Source organism: Nothobranchius furzeri, chromosome 8 (genome assembly GCF_043380555.1).
Source record: "Nothobranchius furzeri strain GRZ-AD chromosome 8, NfurGRZ-RIMD1, whole genome shotgun sequence".
Classification (NCBI taxonomy): domain Eukaryota; kingdom Metazoa; phylum Chordata; class Actinopteri; order Cyprinodontiformes; family Nothobranchiidae; genus Nothobranchius; species Nothobranchius furzeri.
The window spans coordinates 47,530,685-47,554,245 of NC_091748.1; the positions used below are offsets into that span (position 1 = coordinate 47,530,685).

At 46.1% G+C, this 23,561-nt stretch overlaps 1 protein-coding gene across 1 annotated transcript; it reads right to left on the minus strand.

The window, feature by feature from the left end:
• Positions 1–11,571: 11,571 nt before the first annotated feature.
• mmachc (metabolism of cobalamin associated C) lies at positions 11,572–23,437 on the minus strand. The gene is made up of 5 exons (XM_015976106.3): positions 23,295–23,437; positions 22,876–23,073; positions 19,515–19,667; positions 19,246–19,422; positions 11,572–12,398 (listed from the first exon to the last, which is right to left on the minus strand). The coding sequence occupies exons 1-5, from the start codon at positions 23,382–23,384 to the stop codon at positions 12,216–12,218; spliced, it is 801 nt and encodes a 266-aa protein (XP_015831592.3). The 5' UTR covers positions 23,385–23,437; the 3' UTR covers positions 11,572–12,215.
• Positions 23,438–23,561: the final 124 nt, after the last annotated feature.

A 23,561-nucleotide genomic window follows, 5' to 3' on the forward strand; every position in this document is an offset into this window, starting at 1 on the left:
GATATCTGTACAGAGGCATCAGGGCTGTTGATGATGTTATGGAAGCACAATTTCTTTGAAATAGGAAAATTCCTCCTAAAAGTTCTGGGTTCCTTAAAGTCTGCAAATTCTATGCTGCAGTCACACTCTGTTGACCTGTGCTGTGCTTCAGAAGTAGTCAGTGCAACTCTGCAGGCTGTGAAGCAGATGAGAGAGGAGGAAAGTGAGACATTAACCAGCACACCTGCACCAGCTGCTAAAAGACAAAGAAAAACAAGCTCACTGCTAACAGGTAGTGTTATTTAAGGCGACATTAGGAAAAGAAATGTAACTTGATGCTTTCTTGTCCCACAGAAAAGTCATTTGAGGATGACAGTCATCTGGTTAACGTTGGGGGCTTTAGTCTGAGCTGAACGCAGCAATGGTGGCTCTGTGTGAACATCAAAATTAAAAACTAGTCAATGGAGGTAAACTAGAGACCTGAGACGTTGCTTCCTAAAATCGTATAATGATGATGGAGAAACAATTATGTCAAAGAGAAAAAAGAAAAACACAAACAACAAACTGAAATCAACGACAAATACTCTAGATAGGTAGAAGCGTAGAGCACAACAGGAAAGCGAAATCGATGAGTGGACATTAACAGCCATATTATTCCATTTGTCACTTTTATCTAGTTGCTGCTTTTATCTAATAAATCATCGTTTATGACTACAGCACGATTATTTATGTCCACGAAACACCAGGGATAGGTGCACTGCTGCTCCACTTGTAGAAAAGTGTTGTTTGAACAAGTTTAATTAGTCCTCATTTATCCAAGAGAACGACATCTCTGCAAAAGCAAAGTCAGATGGATCTGCAGCTGAAAATGGCCACTTATAGATCAATACAAGAGGGAGATGAAACGAAGGGGAAATAGGAAGAAGCGATTCTATTTCCTGTCCTCTCTTTTCACCAACATGGTTTGCTATTGATCTGAGGCTGAGTGTGTGAACGAGCGAGAGCAGATGCACACAGTCCTCGATGAGATTGATTCAGCCAGACTGAGCATAAAAAGTGTGTGTGAGAGTAAAACTGAAACTCCTTTGAGCCATTTGCAAAGACGATCTTCATCCTGACAGCTTTAGAATAATACATCACATATCAGAAGCATTCAAGGAAGCTGGTGTCGCTCCATAAGAGACACTTGGATTTCTAGTCTTGATGAAATCTTCAAACATGTGTGCTATTATCATTCAACCCTTGCTCGATATCCATCAGAAGAATTTATCTCTTAAGTTGAGTAGTGGATAAAAATCAGTAACAACAGAAAGAGACGATACATGAAGCATAAGAAGGAAATAACTTTGCAGATTAAACGACTCGTATACTTAAAAACGAGTGCCTACCCTGAAAAGGATGATCATGCTGCAACAGTTTTTAGTGAGTGAAACCCACACACACTGTGTGATATGAGTCAAAACAAACAAGCAGATAAAGACTTTATATAAATCTAACTTTTTCTTTATGCTGAGTTTAAGAAATATTTTTCTGCTGTGATAGAAACCATTCAAGGCTGCGTTTATTACTGAAAGTTTTATTATCTTTAAAACATAATGAAAGTTAATTTGTCAGTGAGATAATTAATTATATGTTTCCAGCACTTAATGTACACGTGTTGCATTATATTCACATGTTTTTCTCCCCCAGGGAGAAAAACACCTTAATGACACGTTAAGTTGAGTTACTGAAATAAAATAAGAACAACCTAAATGTTCTTGCACTACTGTTTCAGGCATTACCGTAAAGTGCAGATTAGGTCATTGGAGATGGGAATTCTTTATGTTTCATTAATTACCGTTTTTTCCAGACTATAAGCTGCTACTTTTTTTCCCACGCTTTGAACCGTGCGGCTTATGAGTTGCGGCTTTACTGAAGCTTTTCCTTCACCTGCCACTAGGGGGCGCTTTAGCAGAAAGTGGAACAGGTGGAAGTCAAAAGTGGAAATGGAAGAAAGTGCTCATTTTAATTTAGCACATGCAAGCAGCCGGCATGACGAAGAATTATTTTCAAATCCATACCCCCCTCATCATGGTAACTACACGTATGAGTTCATATGATGCCGCATTTAAGTTGAAGGCCATCGATCTGGCAGTAAAGGAGGGAAACAGTGCTGCCGCATGTAAGCTTGGCATGAATGAATCCATGGTTCGCGCTGGAGACGGCAGCGGGAAGAACTCATTCAAGCCAGCTTCACCCGGGGATGATGACAGCAACATGGACAGCGACACCGACATCGCCACAGAAAAGGTATGTGACGAAGCTCTTCTGAGGCTGTTCAACTCCGACACTGAAGGAGAGGACTTTAATGGCTTTAGTGTGCAAAAGGAAGATGAGAGCGAATGACTTCTTCTGGCAGGCAAGTGTGTTTTATTTACTAACCAGGCATGTTTTGTGTGCTGTTTTTATTTTCTAATCATCCAGGGCTTATTAATGCTGTGTCAGCGCTGTTCTTTTCTTCTAAACATGCAAATGACCGGTAATAACATGTCAGTGCTGTTTTTATTTTATAACCATCCAGAAATATGAACGCTATCAGTGCTGCTTTCTTTTCTAAACTTGCAGGCACGTTCACCCGTGTTTACATTTTGTTTTGTTGAATTAAAACAACAATGAAAAACTTCCGTGTAGCGTCTTTCTGTCTAATTATCTCATGTTATGGCCGTACATGCGCTGTGCGCCAGAGACCTGCATGTGGCTGCTGCGCCACGGCTTGTAGTTGAGTGCAGCGTGCGTGTGTGTGTGTGTGTGTGTGTGTGTGTGTGTGTGTGTGTGTGTGTGTGTGTGTGTGTGTGTGTGTGTGTGTGTGTGTGGAAAACCTTTTTTTTTGTTGGTGTGGCTTATATTGAGGTGCGCTCTATAGTCCAGAAATTACGGTATACTGAATGTAGGTATGCGTGCATAGTCTTTGTCTTTTCCTTCATGCAAGCACTTATGCAACACAATTTATTAAATCCTATATAAATAAATCATTTTTATAGCTTTAAATATATTTTATTTGTAGGAGACAAACTGACTTGTTTTACATCAAAAGTCCTCCATAGACTGTTAAACGTATGCTTTTCTGGGGTTTTTCTTCCTGTCACCAAGTGCTTTCTGCCACTGAATGATTGCGTTTCACTCTACTGAAACTTTAACTTTAACTCACAAAATTCCAGAAGTGATGCCGTGTGAGTAAAACTGAAGACAACTTATCTTTTATTTTCCAATGAAAACTGTGTGCAATTAATACACTTGCACTGGTACCTGTGTTTAAGGCCTGCCAGCTACATGTAGTAGTGTGATGCGCTGTGTTTTTCTTTGTGGTGTGTCCGGTTTAAGTGCTCTCAGAAGCACTCTCCAGCTGCGCTCAGAATCGGCGCTCTATTTATAAAGACTACATGAAGAGTGGGAGCAGAGCATAATGTTGTGTCAATATTTTAGATGGCATAAACCACAGCGATGTGCTACTGAAGTGAGAGAGTAGAGAGAGGACACACACACACACACACACACACACACACACACACACACACACACGTGGCGGCCTGGCCTATAATCGTCCCTATTTAAAATGCTAATTTGCTCTCTCCCGCAGGTGCCCGAGTGTGTTTTAAACTAAATTGCTCATCATAGCAGGTCAGTCTGAGCTTAATGAATTCATGTGTTCTCTCATTACACGTAGCGATGCTGAATGTCGGACTGCGAGTGCTCTGAGGGCTTGCAAGCAAAGCCCGTGTCCTCTTCCTGGCTCCCCTGCGTGCTCAGCTAAAGTTCCACATCAGTTTATGAATATTTTAGACTTTAGTCAGGATTAGACTTGATCTGTGACCAGCTTCATTACAGCTGGATCTTTTACTTAGCTCAGTGACTCTAAACTACCAGTCAGACTGGATCAGCTGTCCTCGTGTGCTTTACGTCTAGCCTTTACTGTCTCAGCGGTCAAAGAGCAAACAGGAAAAGCACTCACTCTATTGGATTTATGTAGATGTAAATGAAAATGGAACGACTCGTAAAGCGCACTGAGAAATGCTCATTAATACACAGAAACGTACAGAGTGTGTGTATTTCTATGCCCGCAGCCTTCAGGAGTAATTAGGAAGCAAAATGAAGCATTGTGGTGATAGAGGAGGGCAGACACACACAAACACACACATTCATCATCCCATGCTTTTAGCTAAACGCTGTGCTTGATCGTGGTTTACTTGCTGCTGGCTGAGATCATAGTGGATGCAGAACCTCAGCAGCGCTCATGTTGGCCACGGCCAGCTGTGTGAGTCAGTGAGACATGGACGTTTGCTTATCATGTGTGCTAGAATTAGAAATGAAAAAAATAAATAAATAAACCACACTCTTACCTCTTTAGACTCAACCACATATTCCAGTGGGAATAAAACACGACTTCCCTTTATTACAAACCAACATGAACTTACACAAAGAGGAAGGGGGAAGTACGGGTACCCAGATTCTGGGTGATCCAAAGGTGAAAACACAGAAAAGACAGAGCCACACAGATGGCGTACATGCTGCTCCACCATTTCTGCTCATGGAGAGGTGCAGTAAAGCACTAATCTGATTTAAGTGGAAGATTTAGAGTTCATTGGCAGCTGTGATATATTGCTAATGCATGACTATAAATTAGCTCACCCAGAGGTAGAGCCATGGGGGACTTCCTTCCATTGAAGCATGTCGCTGGTTTGATCAGGAAGGAGCTGAAAGCGGTACTCACATAAAGAAAGATGAAGTGCTTCTTTCACAATAAAACAACCAGTCAGCACTCTTGCTCCGGTCAACAACCAGTAGTGTTACGTCTGTCATTTGGTGCAGTGTTGACTTTTAAAAGATACACATTTTGTGATCATTGCATTGAAGAAATTACAAAATGTATTTTCTAATTGTGTAAATGTACAAGCAGAACAGGAGTTAATTTTACATACAGAGTAAGTACTTTTTATTTACCCTGTACATAACCCTTCCATAACACAGCCTGGTCCCTACTTACTCATGGAGTTTTCCTTAAACTACCCATTTCATTCCTCTGCGAGTACCCAGGTATACTCTTTTATACTAGAGTGTATTAAGTATTGCTACTGCAATTTCTTCTTTACTGGATGACAAATTAAATACTGAAACTTACATATGCAAACAGATGAATAAAATAAATGAGAAAAAGTGTGTGGAAAGCCTTAAAGGTGTGGGATACTCGCTTCATTAATACATTTGCAGTGATCACTAATATGAATGCCCTGCAAGTCGTACGCAGGGGACGTCGCTCACTGTTGGGTAAAAGCTGAGTATCAAGCAGAGTTCACCTCACTCAAAATGGTTGCAGGAATTCCTTTCTACTCCTTTTTGCTTCAGGTGCTTATTTACATTCGGTTACATTTGAATGTCTGCTTCAGGTACTTGTGTTCTATTGTAGAAGCCAAACCAGCCAAACAGGGGGTTCTGCCCTAGCCAAGAGCTTAGGCAGGAACGATCCTCCGTATCTGAAGAATCCCTTTTGTCTGCTGTGGACTCCTAAGACCAAGGGAGTTTTTGAGGAATGTATGGGTGTGTTTGTGCCAATAAATGCTCTCCAGCATTCTCAGCTCGGTGTGAGAGGAAACTAGCTTCTGACTGGTGTGGTTGAATCTCTCATCCTTTGCAAAGTGTCACGCTTTGCAAAGTATGTGTTTGTTGTCTGTTTAAGGGTTGTTTACAATTTACCAAATTATGAATCTAATCCCTCTGGGTGTGCTTAGAAGTTCTTTGAGGAAATATGGGAGTATTATTAGAAATTACCCAACACTCACCAGATTGGATAGCAGCAACGCGACTCTACCGCTGACTCTGTTTTCTCTGCAACACTGATGTTTTATCTCCACAAATATCACAACCCTGGAGAAGTTCAGCTGTGTGGTGGCGTTGCTAATGCTAACAATTAACTTCTACCAGACGAGACATTCTCTGCTGTTTTCTGGACGCCAAACCAACAACAGCCTTCCCCGTTGTGAGTCAAGAAGGGTGAGTCCATAAATGCTAAGTGACAGTGCGACGTAGATCTGTCAGGCTTTTCAAATCCTAGAGTTTCACCGTCTACTTTCTATCAGAAGCTAATGCAGCAGATAGGTGTAGGAGACTGTTTTCATGTTCAGCCTGCGTGGAAAACTCGGAGGGAGCGATTATAATCAGAAATAATCATTACAAATGTTTCATCAGCGTAACTCAGCATAAGAAGAGGGCAACGAGAGCTTAAAGGGTAAACCATTAGATGGTATTCATTCATTATCATCCCAGATGATCCGATGGCATAGCTGTAACACACAACACCCATGTGATCAACTTAATGATCACTAAATCAGCTGTTCAGCTTATTAACATTTAAAACATCAGCTGGTCTCCTGATTTTCTGTCTGATCTCTATCAACCTTCAACCCCTCTGCTCGACTCTTTGTGGACTGTATGTCCGTAAGGTTAGAGACCTTTAACCCAGATCCATCTAACGTTGATCACTATTCACATCACTTTGATGTACTTTGTAATCAGGTCCTGGACGTGGTTGCCCCTCTCAAGCTTTGCAAGTCTCGGCCTAGGAGGGAGCCTTGGCTCTCTGATGTCACACGGGCTTGTAGGCGGGCGTGTAGATCCTCTGAGAGAAAGTGGAAAAAGGATGGCCTACAGGTCTCGCGTGAGTTGTTCAGAGCATCTCTGGTTGCTTATCAGGATGCAGTGAAGGCCGCCATAATGGCCTATTTTGCAGACATCATTGAGACAAACTCCAATAATCCTAAGATTCTCTTCAAAACGCTAAACTCAGTTCTGGTGTATCAGGAGCCCAGCTTCATGTCTCCTACAGCTGCTGGAAACTCTGAAGCTTTTCACAAATTCTTTGTTGATAAAGTGTCGGGCATTAGAGCAGCTATTTCTGGTAACTCTGTTGACCCTGTTCCAGTTCATCCATCACCACCCACCCTGAGCTCCCTCAATACAGTTTCATACTCTGAGCTGAGTAAGCTAGTTGCGAGGCAGAAGCCATCTGGCTCTCCACTTGACGTTCTGCCACCTCGTCTCTGGAAGGCTGCCTTTCCGTGCCTTGGCCCTTCACTTGCTCAGATTATCAATGGGAGCCTCAGCACAGGTGTGGTCCCAGCTGCTTTGAAAGCAGCCGTTATTCGGCCGACCCTGAAGAAACCTGGTGCTGATGTCTCTGTGATAGAAAATTACAGGCCTATCTCTACCCTGCCCTTTACATCTAAACTGCTTGAGAAAGTCGTTTATCAGCAGCTGGTCTCACATTTAGCTGACTCTGATCTGTTTGAGGTTTTCCAATCAGGGTTCAGGTCTGGCCATAGCACAGAGTCTGCTCTACTGAGGGTCCTAAATGACATCTATCTATCACTAGATCACGGAACATCTGTGCTGCTTCTGTTGTTAGACCTGACAGCAGCCTTCGACACAGTTGACCACGCGATTCTACTCGATCGCTTGGAACGATGGGTTTGGATCAAAGGGTCAGCTCTGGACTGGTTTAGATCGTATCTCCAAAACAGGACATTCTGTGTTAAACTGGGTTATGTTTTTTCTTCTTGGGAGGGGCTCCGCTGGGGGGTCCCGCAGGGGTCGATCCTTGGTCCACTTTTGTTTGCCATTTATCTGCTACCTCTGGGGTCAATCTTTCGTAAACATGGCCTATCATTCCATCTGTATGCTGACGATTGCCAGATTTACTCTCCGTTGTGTCAGGAGAAAGGTCACTCTATTCAGTCCTTTGTCTCCTGTGTTAATGAGGTGAAGTCTTGGCTAATGTCCATCTATCTACATCTGAATGAGGGAAAGACAGAGCTCATTGTTTTTCACCCCAACAGCAGGAATGTGGATCGTTATGCTGATCTTGGCCCTCTTTCTCCATACTCAAAACCAGTTGTTACCAGTTTGGGGGTGAAACTTGATGTAGGACTTAAATTTGATGCTCACATCAATTCTGTGATCCGGACCAGTTTCTTTCACCTGAGACGCCTTGCTAAAATCAAGCATATGCTGTCGAGAGCCCACCTGGAGCGGGTACTGCATGCCTTTGTAATTTCTCGGCTTGACTACTGCAACTCTCTATATGCAGGGTTGTGTCAGTCAACACTGCGTCGCCTACAGGTTGTGCAGAACAGCGCTGCCAGGTTCCTGACTGGGACCAGGAAACGGGACCACATCAGTCCGGTTCTGGCCTCCCTGCACTGGCTTCCGATTTCCTATCGCTCACAATTCAAAATACTCGTCTTTGTTTATCATTTCTTCCAGGGTGGTGCTCCCCCCTATCTGGCCACACTCCTAAACAGACATTCCCCATCACGTGCTCTGCGCTCCTCTGACCAAGGCCTGCTCGCTGTCCCTCGGTCTAGGTGTCGTACCCGTGGGGACCGGGCTTTCTCAGTCCTAGCACCGTTACTCTGGAACCAGTTGCCACCCTCAGTTAGGCTGTCCCCTTCTCTGCCAGTCTTTAAGAATCACCTAAAAACACACCTCCTCCACTTGGCGTTTCCAGAACATGTTTGATTATGGCCCTCTATTATGTTGAATCCATTCCAGTTTTCATTGGTACACTCAATCCATCCACTCAATCCAATTGTGTCTCACACATTTGTATTTTACCGGAATGTTTCATCTATCTTGTAATTTCCATTTTGTATTTTGTAATTTGTATTTTGTAATTTGAATTTCTTTTATTGTTGATTTATTCAGTATAATTACTTACAACTGTACCATGTTCAGCGCTTTGGGCTTCCTGACAGGGTTGCGGAAGGCGCTTTATAAATAAAGCTTTGATTGATTGATTGATTGACTCGTCACCGTGGGAAGTCGAACATCCAATAGATCTGCACCGTTCCTGGAGTTCTTTAAAGGTGGAACCCACATCTCTGCACCACTTTAAAACTAAACCCACGGGTTTCAAACACATTTGTCATTTAAGTCTCATTTCCTCTGTTTTATTTACTGTGTGGATGTTTTCTTATACCTGTTTTAATGTTTAATTGTCTTAATTCCCTTTTCTGTACCTTGAGTTTTTAAGAAAAGCACCTGAGATAAAATGTCTTCTTCTTCTTATATATTTAATTGAATCTTTCACATATGAGTCACTTTCCTTTAGCATTACAGGTAATTATCTCCCGCACCTCAAAGGTGAGTCAGTGGTTTTATTGTAAAAACTGAAAATGCATGATTGTTTGATCCAACTCATTAAAAGCTCACGTTCTGGCTCCAAGACAGATTTACAACATTTAATATTAAACAGACCGTTTTCTTTTCACATTTCAGTATTCTTGTTGCTGCTCAGCCTGCACGGCCAATCCTAGATAACTGGCTTCCTTTAACCAACAGCTCCTAACGTTGGGAAGTCTTTTTAATTCAGGATACGTAACTACTCTGGTTTTCCAGTCAGGCTCTTCAGTGGTTCAGAGGGTAAATATATCAAATTCTCAGGGGAGTGAAGTTAATCTAAAAGGAGGAATTAGGAAAGAAGAACGTGAATTTTGCCACCCTTTGACTGTAAGGTGATGGTGAAGGGGTGTCTGGTGTTAAAACTATGTCATTACCCAAATAAAAAAATACATCCACACACGGTGTTTGTTTAATACTCGGCGCCTTTTGGGGAATAACCCAGAGTAGAAGCAGCAAAGGTAGGACTGCTCCATCCGTTTTACTGATTTCTGAATCTTTTATTAAGACTGTTAGAAATAAGATTTCTTGCTTTTTTACACAGACAGTGATAATAGTCTTCCTCTTCCCATCTATTGGACCAGCAGCCAATCAGCTGCAGGGGGAAATTCTGAGGCAGAAACTAGTTAATTATGCAAAGCTAAGAAACTGATAAGACACTTTAGAATTTTTCAAACCTCCAGAAAAACACACAAAGACCTGGAATGGATTAAATAGAGACGGAGGATGTCAGCAGGAAGATAAAGAGAAGAGTCAGAATATAAATAATTCGCCATTTCTAGTAAATCATAATCTCTTCATGAAAACGGTTATTTCTTTTTAGAGACTCATTTAAAAACTTAGCAGTTTTATTTATATTATGTTTAAAATCTCAGGATGAGTTCAGTTCCTCCCCCAGCTCGGCTCCCGGCTCGTCTGTAGCTGGAGCGCTCTGGCCTTCCTCCTCTCCTCTTGTTAGCTGATGTCTGTGGGCAGATAGCACTGCTTCACTGATCCTCCACCCATCAAACACCACTCAGCCATTTTTTCCTCCCCATCTTTCTCCTCTTTTTCATCTCTGCTCAAAGCCATCCCAGCTCCAGAATGTTTTGCAGCGTGCGACTGCTGCCAAGAGTTAATTTTTTTCTTTCATCAGATTTAAAGTTTAAACAGCAGCCATGCAAACACACGTGGTTTGATTACCAGCTCTTTATGGGCTTAAAAATCTAAAATATACGAGTTTTTTTAGATGGCAAATTTAGAACAAAAGTCGTAACTGAAATCCAACAAAACACACACACATACAGGACAGATTGGAGGGGGGTCGCTGCCAGAAAACAAGATTTACTGGAAAATCTAAATAAAGTTTCAACTTTCACACAATCCGAGTCTTTTTGTTGTTTTATGATTAGGAAACAGAACCATGTTACATATGAATATAAAACAGCTGGAATCTCTGCTTTTACCATTTTCCACCTGCCCAAAAGCAGATGGAGGAATTTCAATGTTGATGCTTACAAGGTTTTAGTTGTGCAGCCTCGTCTCACTAACAGCTTGATCTAAATCATTTAAATCACACGTACGTTTTCATTAGGAGATGTAAAACACGCATGCAGCAAATGTTTATATAGATGCCTTATAGTGGATTTCCTATGAAGATTATTTTGTGCTGAAAGCCAAACTGCAGCATTTACTGAGTGAAACCAAGAAAATAAAAGGAAAAAGAAAGAAAGATGTGGGATGAGACAAGGGGGGGGGGGGGTGAGGGGAGAGATCGAGGATCAGTGGAAATATAATGAAGTTTGTGGTCTGGCTCTCTGCAGGCCTGCGGCATACAGCTCTGAAATGCTGATTCAGTACCTAGATAGACAGCCTGTGGGAGGGGAGGGGTGCAATGAACCTAAACTGTGAAATTCTTAATATTCTAACTAAAAGTTAAAAGTCAAAGTTACGGATTAAAGATGAAGCGGTTACAGATTCACTCGGCTGCTGCAGAGCTGCAACAGTTTTTACTTTCTGATGCACAGCAGGTTATCCGCAGTCGGTGCTGGACTTGATCAAGCGTAGAACATTTGCAGATGCTCCAGGACCAGCATCAAAAACTTGAAGAGGACAATGCTGACATCTAGAGGTGTAGGAATGAAAGCAATGATGTAGTCACAGTGCAAACCCCTCAGACACGAATAAATGGAGATGAGGCTGAAAACGTGTTTGTGGCTGGAGAGGGTGCTGTAACTTGCTGGGGGGGGGGGGGGGGGGGGGGGGGGGGGGCTGAGCCAGTCACAGTTTAGAGTCAATCTGTCGCCAGGTTGGAGGACCAAAGGGACCTCACATTTATAATGCATAAAGCTGACAGGTCAAAAAAAAAACAACAGCTCTGAAACTCTTCCGGTCACGAGAAGGATGTTTTAAACCACAAATTGTTTTATTTGTATTTTTCCAGTTGACAGAACTACAAATGCAAATGAAGTTTACGGCTTTGTTAGGGTTCACACTAATCATCCCTAGTTAAAGCAACAAATTTCCCCTCTGTTACTTAATAGACAAAAAACGTAATGAAAGCATCATTTTGTCATCAGCACTGCTATTCAAGAGTCATGTTGTAATATTGGATCATTCATATTGTGCAGTAAGGAAATTCTGTTTCTCCCTCGCCAAAACACGACACGAAATAAAGCGTTTTAATCAGCAGAGCAGAAAACCCAGAATCGTTCATTTTTTATCCTCAAACAAAAAAATGATAGATTAGATTGTCAAAAAGTGTCAGAAACTAACAGTTGTTGTATTTAAATACATTTTGAAGGAGACGGACTATAATTACGGAAGCTAATGTTTGATGATGTGATCCCACGTGAGACTTGACGGAACAAACATTTTAGCAGCCACTGAAAAAATATTATTAGCTTAAATGTTTTAGCTTATCTACCATCGCCAGCCTTCAGATCAGCAAGCAGCTTATTAACAATAATTTGGTTTAAAAAAATAAAATATTCAAGTCATCCAAGCAGAAAGAACAAGCAGCACTTTCTGCTGTCAGCTCCTCTTCTCCGTCAGCTGCGTCCGTTCACCTGTCTCTGAGCATCTGAGCTGAAGTCAGATTGAACATCTTCAATTGGCAGGAAGCCCCAGGACCTGAGCAGAGCGAACCGCTGAGCTGGCAAAGTGGAGAAGTACTCCTTCTGTTTCTCAGAGTAGGTCTGGAATGGATGCACAATGTCTCTGTAGCTCCAGTCCTTAGGATTAAAAAAGAAGGCAAGAATAAAATCTAATCATGGTGTGGTATAGAATCCTTTTGAAATATTTAAAAAGCTTTTATTGTGGTGAATCAAAACTAGCATAGGGCCAAAAATTCTCTTGTTTTTCAACACATTTGCAGTGATCTCTAGATGAGTGCCTTGAGTCGATCTCTGTGGGGGGAAATGCTCCGGCGCTCCTGTTTCAGGTTAAGCCTAAAGCCTAATCTATACTTCTCCATCTGCGTCGGGACGGACGCACGCAACGCCATTATCCGTCCTTGCAAGCCTGCTGGAGAGCCCTCTCAAGGACGGACGGAGTCGAGCTCTCTTTTCTAAACATCCGTCCATCGAGACGCAGAAGCTTGTGATTGGTTAGGACGCTGTTGTCTACAGCGCAGCCATTGCGCCCTCAAAAACATAAAAGAGCTGAAGATATGAAGCAGCAGACACAGAGTAACTTGAAGAATACCTCGCAGAAAAACTTTAAAAATCTGAATGTTTTATTCCCCCGTGACTGGAGGAGTGAAAAGAAACGATACCACAGATCAGCGCTACGCCCTCTGTTGCACTGGTGGGGAATTGCTTTGCAACACTCCCACGGAGAAGTATGAGGGAAAATTGTCTCCATGCGTGTCTCTCCCTGGTGGAGCTGACGGGCCAGAGCAGTGGGTGATAGGACATGACAGGATTATTTCCTGATATTTAAACATAACAGAGACTAACACTGACAGTTTACTTTGCAACGCGGATCAAATAAAATTGTATTTATGAAGTGGTTTTCATATAATGAGTGCAATGCTGTACAAGAATAAAAACAACCACACAACAGTCAATTTCCCACCCCACACACACTTACTCAAAAAGCTAAAGTGAAAGGAAAACTGGCTGAGTACAGGTGCAATAGGCAACAAAGAAGATAGAAACACCATCAAAAGATGTTTTTTCCCCACAAACAGAACAAGCCTGAAGGAGTTCTGCTGTGTGGTGGAGATGCTAATGCTAGCAGTTAGCTTCTACTAGCAGAGACGAGCTCTGCTCTTTCCTGGATGCTAAACCACCAACAGCCTTCCCCATCACAGACCAAGATGGGTGAATCCATGAATGCTAACTTTTGGTGTGACGTAGATCTGACTAGCCGTTCTAATCAGAACGTTGGTTACGTATTGTAACCCCAGATTCTATGAGTCTAGTCGCAGCCCTTAAGCTAGTTGCTATTGGAAGGATGATCTCCGCATCAGCCAATCATGAAGAGCTTAAATGTACGCCCACCAATAGTGGGCCCCCTCGTGGTATATAACCGCAGTGACCCCACTGCTCACCTCCAATGGCTCTTATTCCCATCATAACCAGTGGGGCCAGTGGCTTAAGGGCTGCGACTAGACTCATAGAATCTGGGGTTACAATACGTAACCAACGTTCTATTTCGTCTAGTCTTAGCCCTTAAGCTAGCTGCTATTGGAATAAAGCGCAGCTGGATGGGTTTACGCCCCACTGGTTAACACAACCAATGGACACCCCCAATCAAATCTCCTCTAGTGGGGGACGTTCAGCCTCAGACAAGGTTTAAAGACTGAGGCAGGCACGATAAGAGAGGGGCCCCCACTAAAAAACATCATCCACAAGAGGATGAAATCCATCTCAGCAAGGCCAATGAGGTGCCATAAGCATTCATTTAGCCTGCTGGGGTCCAAGCACTGAACGAGTGATGGATCCTGAAGACACATCTCGTAAATAATAACGAGTAAAGGAACAGGGTGAAGCCCATGAAGCAGCCTGACAAATGTCTTCCATTGACACACCACTGAGGAGCGCCATCGAAGAGGAAATCCCTCTGGCTGAGTGAGCCCTGAGTGCCTCAGGGGAATCCTGCCCTGATGATGTGTAAGCGAGGGAAATGGCATCACACAGCCAGCGTGAAAGGCGCTGGGCCGACAGCGCCTGACCAAGGGAAGACTCCCTGTAGTGCACAAACAGGTTTTGTGAGCGACGAATCCCTGAAGTGCGTGACACATATCGTGCAAGCGCGCGCACCGGGCAGAGAAGGTGAGAAGCCGCCTCCTCCTCAGAATTATGGGGAGGAGGAAAAAGTCCAGCCAATGAAATTGACCTGGATTTGAAGGAAGCATTAATGCTTTTGGGCACAAAGGCTGGGTTGGGGCATAAAACAGCAGACCCGCCATCCTCCCGGATCCTGAGGCATGCGGGAGCCACTGAGAGAGCGGTTAGGTCACTCACTCTCTTAACTGACGCTAGCGCCAGCAGCAATGCAGTTTTAAGCGACAGGAACTTGAGTGAGACCTGGTCCAAGGGTTCAAATGGAGCTTCAGATAAGCCACGCAGAACCACCGTTAGATCCCATTGGGGAAAAAGCGGGCGGGACACAGGTCTCTTCCTCCTGACACCTTTTAGAAAACGTTTTGTGAGGGGATGATTGAAAACAGATCTATCTCCAAAACCCTGATGACATGATGAGATAGCTGCAGCATATGTCTTAACAGTGCTGAATGCGAGGCCCCTGTCCATCAGTATCTGCAGAAACGATAGGACATCCGCCAGCTGGCAGGAGAGCGCTTGAACATTCCGTTCTGCGCACCAGTTCTGGAAAGCTGCCCATTTAGCAGCGTAAGACGCAATGGTAGAGGGCGCCCGCGCACTCTGAATCGTGGCGACCACATCATGTGGCAGCCCAGAAGCCTCTAAGCGTGACCGCTTAGCGGCCAGACCCACAGCTGTTGGCCTATTTCCGGAGGATGTTTGATTATCCCATCCGCCTGGAGAAGGGCGTCCGCCCTCCACGGGAGCCTCCACGGGGAGCCAGACACTAGCGCTTGCAGGTCCGGAAACCATGACGCGGACACGCGTCTGGGAGCCACCAGAATCACCGAGAGCTGTTCCGACCGAATTCGGTCCAGGAGACGGGGAATCAGAGGGACTGGTGGAAACGCATAAAGGAGCGTTCGAGGTCAGGGCTGGTGTGAGAAGGCGTCCGCCCCGAGCGGGGGTCCGTCCCGGGGACTCAGGGAAAACCACAGGCGACACTGAGCGTTTTCGCGAGCCGCGAACAGATCCACAGACGGTTCCCCGAACCTGATCCAGATCTGTGATATCAGTGCAGGATGTAGACGCCAGTTGGAGTCGCGGGGTCCCCCTCTCGACAGGATGTCTGCCGCTACATTCAGTACCCCCGGAATGTAGATGGCTCTGATGGACAGCAGGTGGACATGTGTCCAACACAGTAAATCTGTGGCGACACGCAACAGTGGGAGGGATCGAACTCCCCCTTGGCAATTTATGTAGGCTGCCGCTACCCGGTTGTCTGTGTGAACTTCGACATGACGGCCCTCGAGAAGGGCAGCGAAGTGTCTGATCACATTCCTCACTGTCATAAGCTCCAACACATTTATGTGCTCATGCGTGTGGGAGGGCCAGCGATCTGCCACCGTGTGGGACAAGCACGTGCCCCCCCACCCCGACAGTGACGCATCCGTAAACACAGATACGTGTGACGCAGGACATCCGATGGGAACCCCGCGTGAGAGGATGCAGGGGTTCCCCCAGTGAGCGAGGTCCCCGCCCACTGAAGGGGGAATCCTCAACATACGTCTCTTCTGACGTATCGGGTGTACCCGGAGGCGGACGAACCAGCGTTGCAAGCGCCTCGTGCGCAGCAAACCTAGCGGCACCACCGAATGGGCTGCGGACATCATGCCCAGGAGTTTCATGACTAACCGGGCTCTCACGATCTTGCGGGGTTGAACACGGGAGATCACCGTGGAGAGATCTGCTGCTCTTGCAGGCGACAAACGTGCTCTCATTAGGGAGGCGTCCAACTCCACCCCGAGATACACAATCGACTGGGATGGAAGGATGGAGCTCTTTTCCCAGTTTATAGAAAACCCTAGGGTTGACAGATGCTCTGTCAACCTCCTGGTTTGCTGTGACGCCTCGTCCTCGGACCGAGCGCACAGGAGAAGATCGTCCAGGTAAAATAAGACCCTCATTCCCTCCGTGCGCAGCGGCTGCAGCGCGGTCTCCAGACATTTGGAGAAGGTGCGCGGGGCTAGCGAGTAGCCGAAAGGGAGGCGAATGAACTGATACTGAACTCCCTTGAACGAAAAACGTAGAAACTTCCGGTGGTTTGGAACTCCTGGTATGTGGAAGTATGCGTCTTTCAGGTCGATTGACGTGAACCAATCCCCGGGGCGCACATATTCCAGGACTTGTCTCATCGTTAACATGCGGAAATGCATTACTGCTATGGAGCAGTTGAACAGGGACAGGTCGAGAATCGGCCTCATTCCTCCCGACTTCTTCGGTACTACGAAGTAGCGGGAGTAGAAACCCGAGAGTTCTTGTCCGCGAGGGACTCGGGAAATAGCGTCTTTGGACAGAAGTTCCCGCAGCTCCAGCTCTAGCGCCTGAGACTGTACTTGCGATGTGAACGTCGTCTCCACGATCCCGTTGAAGGGAGGTGGAGTGGCCTGAAAATGAAGTGTGTGACCGCAATGAATGGTGTCCGAAATCCATTTGCTCATGATGCAAAGGCGGCGCCACTCGTGCGCGCGTTCCGACAGTGGACGCGTGTGCGCGGTCACGTGAACAACGTCTGAGGGTTGTGCATGCGCCCTTACCGCCGTCGCCCGTACCAGAGAACTGGGGGCGACCCATGGAGGGCTGCGCTCGAAAGGGCGAGTGCGAAACAGCTGGAACAGGCTGGTCCACACCGCGGAGCGTGGAGTCCGAGAGTGAAGGACGAGTGGGAGCCGGGCCTGTGCACGGGGGCGACAGAGTGCTAGCGGATGGAGCCGCGCACTGTGCCGCCGCGCGTGGTCGAGACAGCGACATGACATCCCGCCCCACCCAACGGCGTGGGGAGAGCGGGAAGAGTTGGGCCTGGCCGGATGCTGGGGCCGGAGCGCAAATGGAGCGCACCCTTACGGCTGGCCGTGTATCATGACTACCTGCAGGAACATGTGTGCGTGCAGCAGTGCTTGGTGTGGGGAACGTGTGAAAACTCGGCAGAGGATTCTGCGGAGGACTGTAGGATTGAGCTCTTTGAGTGACGTTTTTGGGGTTTTATTTCAAAACCAACAACATCAGAACAATCAGTAACACACACATTCCCCCCAATGAGTCACTTCCGTGGCTGCTTTCGGCGAGGCTCCTGCACCTGGGACTGCCAAGACGGCGTCTGCTGGCCCCGCCGGAACCGTTGTCCGCCATCTCGCTGGTCCCGCTGATGTGGAGCCGAAGCGGGAGGCCGGCTCCGTGGAGCGGGCGGTGCAGCTGGACGTCTGAAGCTTCCGCGCCGTTCGTCCCATCCTCTGGCTGAACGGCCGGAGTGCGAGGCTGACCGAGGGTGGACCAGGTCTCGCACCGTAGCCGATAGTTCGGCCGTCTTCTGAGCCCTCTCAATGACGCCCCTAAGATGGGGACCAAACAGAACATCGGTGGTGATGGGGCCATCCAGCATCTCCCTTTGCAGATGTTCCGGAATGGAGGGCAGGGCCTTCAGCCAGATCGCTCGCTGGATGAGGGTCTGCCAGGCAGCGATGCGAGCAGAACCGGTGAGCACAGCAGCACACAGATTGAGGATAGCATCAGCAGTCTTAGTTATGACGGCTTTCGACTCCTCGGGAGCTTCCAGCTCCTCCATCATCTTGGAGACGCCGAAGACAAGAAGGGCGATGTTATTCCCTGCAGCGCCGGTCTGAAAGGCACACTGATGTGCGCGGTCGGTGATCCGCGTCAGCAGCTGGTCATGTTTTGAAGCGGGAACAGCTCGCGGGCCAGCGAGGTGGTTCTTGGCGCCGAACAGCGAGGCCAAATCCGGCTCTAGTGGAGGAACGGACGGCCAGCCTTGGTCGGAAAACCCCTCGACCTTGGTGATGGGCGCATATGTGGAGACTGGCGCCTTGAGCTTGGCAGGCTCGGAGAAGGCGGCAGACCAGCAGCTCATAGCAGCGGGGAAGCTCGGCCAAATAGGGTCTGGACAGCGTGTCTGAGTTGCCCCGAAAATTCCCGCCAAATCATCCGCTTCAGACAGGGCCGGTTCTGGCACAGCTAGCCCCTTGCGGGCTGCTGCCGCAGAAATGATGGCGGGCAGCTCCTGGAGCAGTGCTCTTACTGCTGGCAGGGAGGAGCGAGAAGCCACTGGGGCAGAAGGACCCGCTGAGCGAAGCTCGTCGACCTCCGTTATGTCTAGGAGGGATGCCGCCTCATCGTAGTTTTCGCTGTCGGTGACGTCATCCAGCCGGTTGAAGCCAGCCGGCTCCTGACCGGCGTCGAAGAAAACCAAAGCCTTGTCCAGCGGGTACGAGTCAGCCACCGGAAATTCTTCGTCGGCGGCGGGAGTGAAGTACTCGACCCGGCGAATCTTCTCCGCCACGGGCAGAGCGGCACAGAACGGGCACGAGGCCTGCGGGGTCAAGGCCAGGCCAGCGTGGTGAGCCCCGAGACAGACCTCACACTTAGCGTGCAGGTCGCCGCTGGAAATGGAGCCCGTCTGGCAGGTCGGGCAGGGTCTGGCGTCGCTGGACATGGCTGGTAAGTCGTCTTCGGATAATTTTGCTCTTTTGGGATAATATTTGCTCTTTAATAAAGCTCTCAAGCTTGGCATGAAGAGAAAAAGGAGGTGAGCAGTGGGGTCACTGCGGTTATATACCACGAGGGGGCCCACTATTGGTGGGCGTACATTTAAGCTCTTCATGATTGGCTGATGCGGAGATCATCTTTCCAATAGCAGCTAGCTTAAGGGCTAAGACTAGACGAAATAGAACGTTTCCCTATTTATTTTCCATGGGCAGCATGTGTCACTCATATTAAAAATGCTTCTGTCTCATACCTGCCAGTGAAAGTTAAAAGCCTCCAGCAGCTGGATTCGACCCTCTCTGGAAGGAACAGAGTCAGGAGGAGTTGGCTGAACCAGTTCAGATCCCACCATCACATCCACAAACACCAGCAAGGCTCTGATGGCGAACCAGCCCCCAAACTTTGGGTGCACACACACTCCAAACATTTTCTGCAGGGGAAACAGAATGCACAAAACCAACATGGAGAAAGTGAATGGCCAAAATACCTCCAGGAACAAACAAATGACGGGGTAAGTCTCACCTTTCCTGCCCACGGTTGGTCTTTTACATCAGACTGCTGATAGTAGAACGCTGCTCCAGATACATGAGCAGCAGTCTGTGCTAAAAACTTTGGTTTCCTGTTGGGCAGCAACTCATAGTCGTACCTCACATCCACATTATGTCCAGGAAAACACTGAGCCAGAAGAAAAGAGCAAGTATTTGGGTGCTGTGATGTTACCACTTTACTACTTTAAACAGCTTTGTTACATCCTCATTTTTACTTTTGGATAAAAACTCTTAGAAATACATAAAGATGACGCAAACCTGATCCCATTGGCACAGGAGTTAAGTGCTCGCCCCGTACTCGGAAGGTTGCAGGTTTGAGCCCCGCTCAGTCTGTCGCTGTCGTTGTGTCCTTGGGCAAGACACTTAACCCACGTTGCCTGCTGGTGGTGGTCGGAGGTACCGGTGGCGCCTGTGCTCGGCAGCCTCACCTCTGTCAGTGCGCCCCAGGGCAGCTGTGGCTACATTGTAGCTCATCCCCACCAGGGTGTAAATGGGTGATTGACTGATTGTGTTGTAAAGCGCCTTGGGGGGTTCCAGGACTCTTGAAGGCGCTATATCAAATACAGGCCATTTACCCATTAGTTAATTGTTCGGGGTCAAAAATAGCAGAGTAGTATCATTAAAAGAGTTGAACATTTGTGTAATCAATACATTTGCAGTGGTCTCTAGTAGGAATGAATGGCTTGTAATTTGTACTCTCCGGAAAAAAGCTTCACTGCATGAATCAGGAAATACAGGTCCTCAAAAAATTAGCATATTGTGATAAAGTTCATTATTTTCTGCAATGTACTTGTAGGAGCCATATGTGTTGTTTTCATTTTTCTTTCTGCACACATGAGAGGAGGCTTGGCCTCATTTGATTGGTCAATTGATTATGGAAGCACCAGCCTACTTAAGCAAACAGATTCGACTCAGGGGTTGCTGTGACGGGACAAACAGTTTTTTACTGTGTGGCGAGGACTGTAGCTGTGTGTAACGGACTCTGCGGACTGTCATTGGGGCAAGTAACGCATTCACTGAAAACCACTTTAACTGCTGTGAAAGGATCATGGACTTTGTGGAAGAAGACAAATAAATAAACATCATCAGAAATAGGGCTGTCGCAATTGAGGAATTCCCCCTGCGGTGAGTCAGGGCAGCTCAATATTGCGATATGCGATATTATTGCACCCCGTTTTTATTTATGTACTTGGCAAATTTGTTTGTTAATTACTAAACTCATGGCAATATTTCCTTTGAAACATTGTGCTTACACGTTTAAAAAATGTTAGAAAAAAATACATGGCAATTTTTAACACTTTATTGAATGCAGATCAAAGGGCAGTAACGGCATTCTCTGACTGAACTTAAAAACAACATTCAGGAGGTTTAACTTTGAAATGCAAATTTGGCTGCAACATCTAACAGAAATAAAAAAAGTTCTCTACTATCTCCTCGATCAGCGCGGACTTTACTTCTCAGCATGCGCTGTCGCGAGATTTAATCAAGTGTGGTAATTGCGGTGGCACGTCATGCAGCGCGGTGGGTTTCTTAATATCGCGATATATTGTTCTTGCGATTATTGCGACAGCCCTAATCAGAAAAAAACACAAGCTGCAATTCTTTTAAACGCACGTAAAGACTACCAACCGCCTCAGTAACCAGTAGTGCCAGTGTATAGGGCATTGGTACTGATAAACATTAGACTTTCATATATCGTCGTCGTCGTCGTCGTCGTCTTCCTCCGCTTATCCGGGTCCAGGTCGCGGGGGCAGCATCCCAACTAGGGAGCTCCAGACCGTCCTCCCCCCGGCCTTCTCCACCAGCTCCTCCGGCAGGACCCCAAGGCGTTCTCGGACCAGATTGGAGATGTAACCTCTACAACGTGTCCTGGGTCGACCCGGGGGCCTCCTGCCGGCAGGACATGCCCGAAACACCTCCCCAGGGAGGCGTCCAGGAGGCATCCTGACCAGATGCCCAAACCACCTCAACTGGCTCCTTTCGATCCGGAGGAGCAGCGGTTCTAGGGTCTGAGCTCCTCACCCTATCTCTAAGGCTGAGCCCGGCCACCCTACGGAGGAAACTCATTTCGGCCACTTGTATCCGCGATCTCGTTCTTTCGGTCATTACCCAAAGCTCATGACCATAGGTGTGGATTGGGACATTGATCGACCGGTAAATTGAGAGCCAGGCAATGGGCACGATTTGCTACCTGACTAACCATGAAATAGTATTTATTAATAACCATTCAAGGTGATCGATCACATAGCTGTAACACACAATGACCATGTGATCAACTTAAGGAACACATAACCAAATAACCTGTTCAATTTATCAACAAACATCAGCTGGTCTGCTGATTTTTCTGTCAAATCAAAAATAAATTGACTGACCTAAGGTACTTGATTTTTCCTTAACACTACTGTAGTGGCAGTTCCTTTGTTTGTCAACTCACTTCAAAATTTCCAACTTTAAAAGCCACTGCTGCACTGTGGTAACATTTAGTACGCAGGCAGAAGAAGTTCAATGTCCGAACTCAAAAGCTGCATTTTCTTCAAGGTTTATTTTCCAGGTTGGCAAGCAATAAAACACAGATCCTGTTTTCCATTGTTTCCTGCTGCTTCTCCTGCTCTGGTAAAAAAACATACACCCACCCCAGTGCATGCTGGTCCTATACCAGTGCCTACTTATGCAAAATGACCCAGTGATTTTTCCTGACTGACTTACAAAGGTAAGCAAAATGAACTACAAAAGTAAACAAATATTAATCTACAAATAAACTTTCTAAATGCTTCAAAAAATATAAAGTGAACTAATCTACACAAATTTAAAGAAAATACACAAAAATAACACAAATAAAGTATAAATAGCTCCAACAAAAACGCTAGATAAAAATGGTGAATGGTAAATGGTCTGTATTTGATAGAGCGCCTTCTAGAGTCATGGAACCTCCCAAGGCGCTTTACAACACAACCATTCATCCATTCACACACTGGTGGGGATGAGCTACGATGTAGCCACAGCTGCCCTGGGGCGCACTGACAGAGGCGAGGCTGCCGAGCACTGGCGCCACCGGTCCCTCCGACCACCACCAGCAGGCAACGTGGGTTAAGTGTCTTGCCCAAGGACACAGCGACAGACTGAGCGGGGCTCGAACCTGCAACCTTCCGATTACGGGGCGAGCACTTAACTCCTGTGCCACTGTCGCCAAACTTTGTAATAAAGAACAGACAATGACCTATTAATTGACTATTTAGCTTATTTGATGATCAAAACGTGTGTGCTGCTTGTCTCTAAATAATGTGATCTAGAAAACACAAATGCATTTGCATGGTTTTACTCTCTTCTACTCTCACCTGTGAGATAGCAGATGTGACAGAGAATCTGACACACTGGTCCACGGGGTCAGACAGCTCTTGACAGCTCTTCTGCTCCATAAAGGGCAGGAAGGCTTGTTCAAACATGGCAGGAGTGCTGAGCAACACCACAGCCAAGGTGTCTTCTGGGTAGGACAGGTGTAGGCATGGAGGCAGCACAGCGTTATACCAGCCAACCTGTAAGAATTCATTAAAAGAAAATTATTACAAACAAATAATTAGCTCAATACACACAATCCTTACTCATTTATATCTTACTTTAATTAACCCAAACTTGGAGAAAATTGATACTGGATGAAGAGAACAAACCAGTTCAATACAAATATCAATATTTAGCTTGAAATGTAGCTGCTATTCAGCTAAAATATGAACACTAAATAAATAAATGTTCCACGCACCTTTAGAGGATACCCTTCAAACCCTAACTTTGACAAACAGCTGTCTAAAAGTCCTAACACAGTATCCACGTTAACGCAGGAAGCCTCCATCGGTTTGTTGTGAGGGCATGCAGCGGTGGATTGTGGGATTTGAAACTCTTCTTCATGATTAAGCTTCAATTGTCAATTATTTTATATATGAATATTGTTAGGAATAAATGTAAAAAACGTTAACTACATACAATTTTATTTAGTGGACGTTATGTATGATTGCCTGTTTATTTTTAT

Coding starts and splice junctions, on each gene's coding strand:
- mmachc (XM_015976106.3), bottom strand. CDS start 23,384: ATGGAGGCTTCCTGCGTTAACGTGGATACTGTGTTAGGACTTTTAGAC. Junction 23,074..23,294: donor TTGAAGGGTATCCTCTAAAG/GTGCGTGGAACA, acceptor GAATTCTTACAG/GTTGGCTGGTATAACGCTGT. Junction 19,668..22,875: donor TCACATCTGCTATCTCACAG/GTGAGAGTAGAA, acceptor CTTCTGGCTCAG/TGTTTTCCTGGACATAATGT.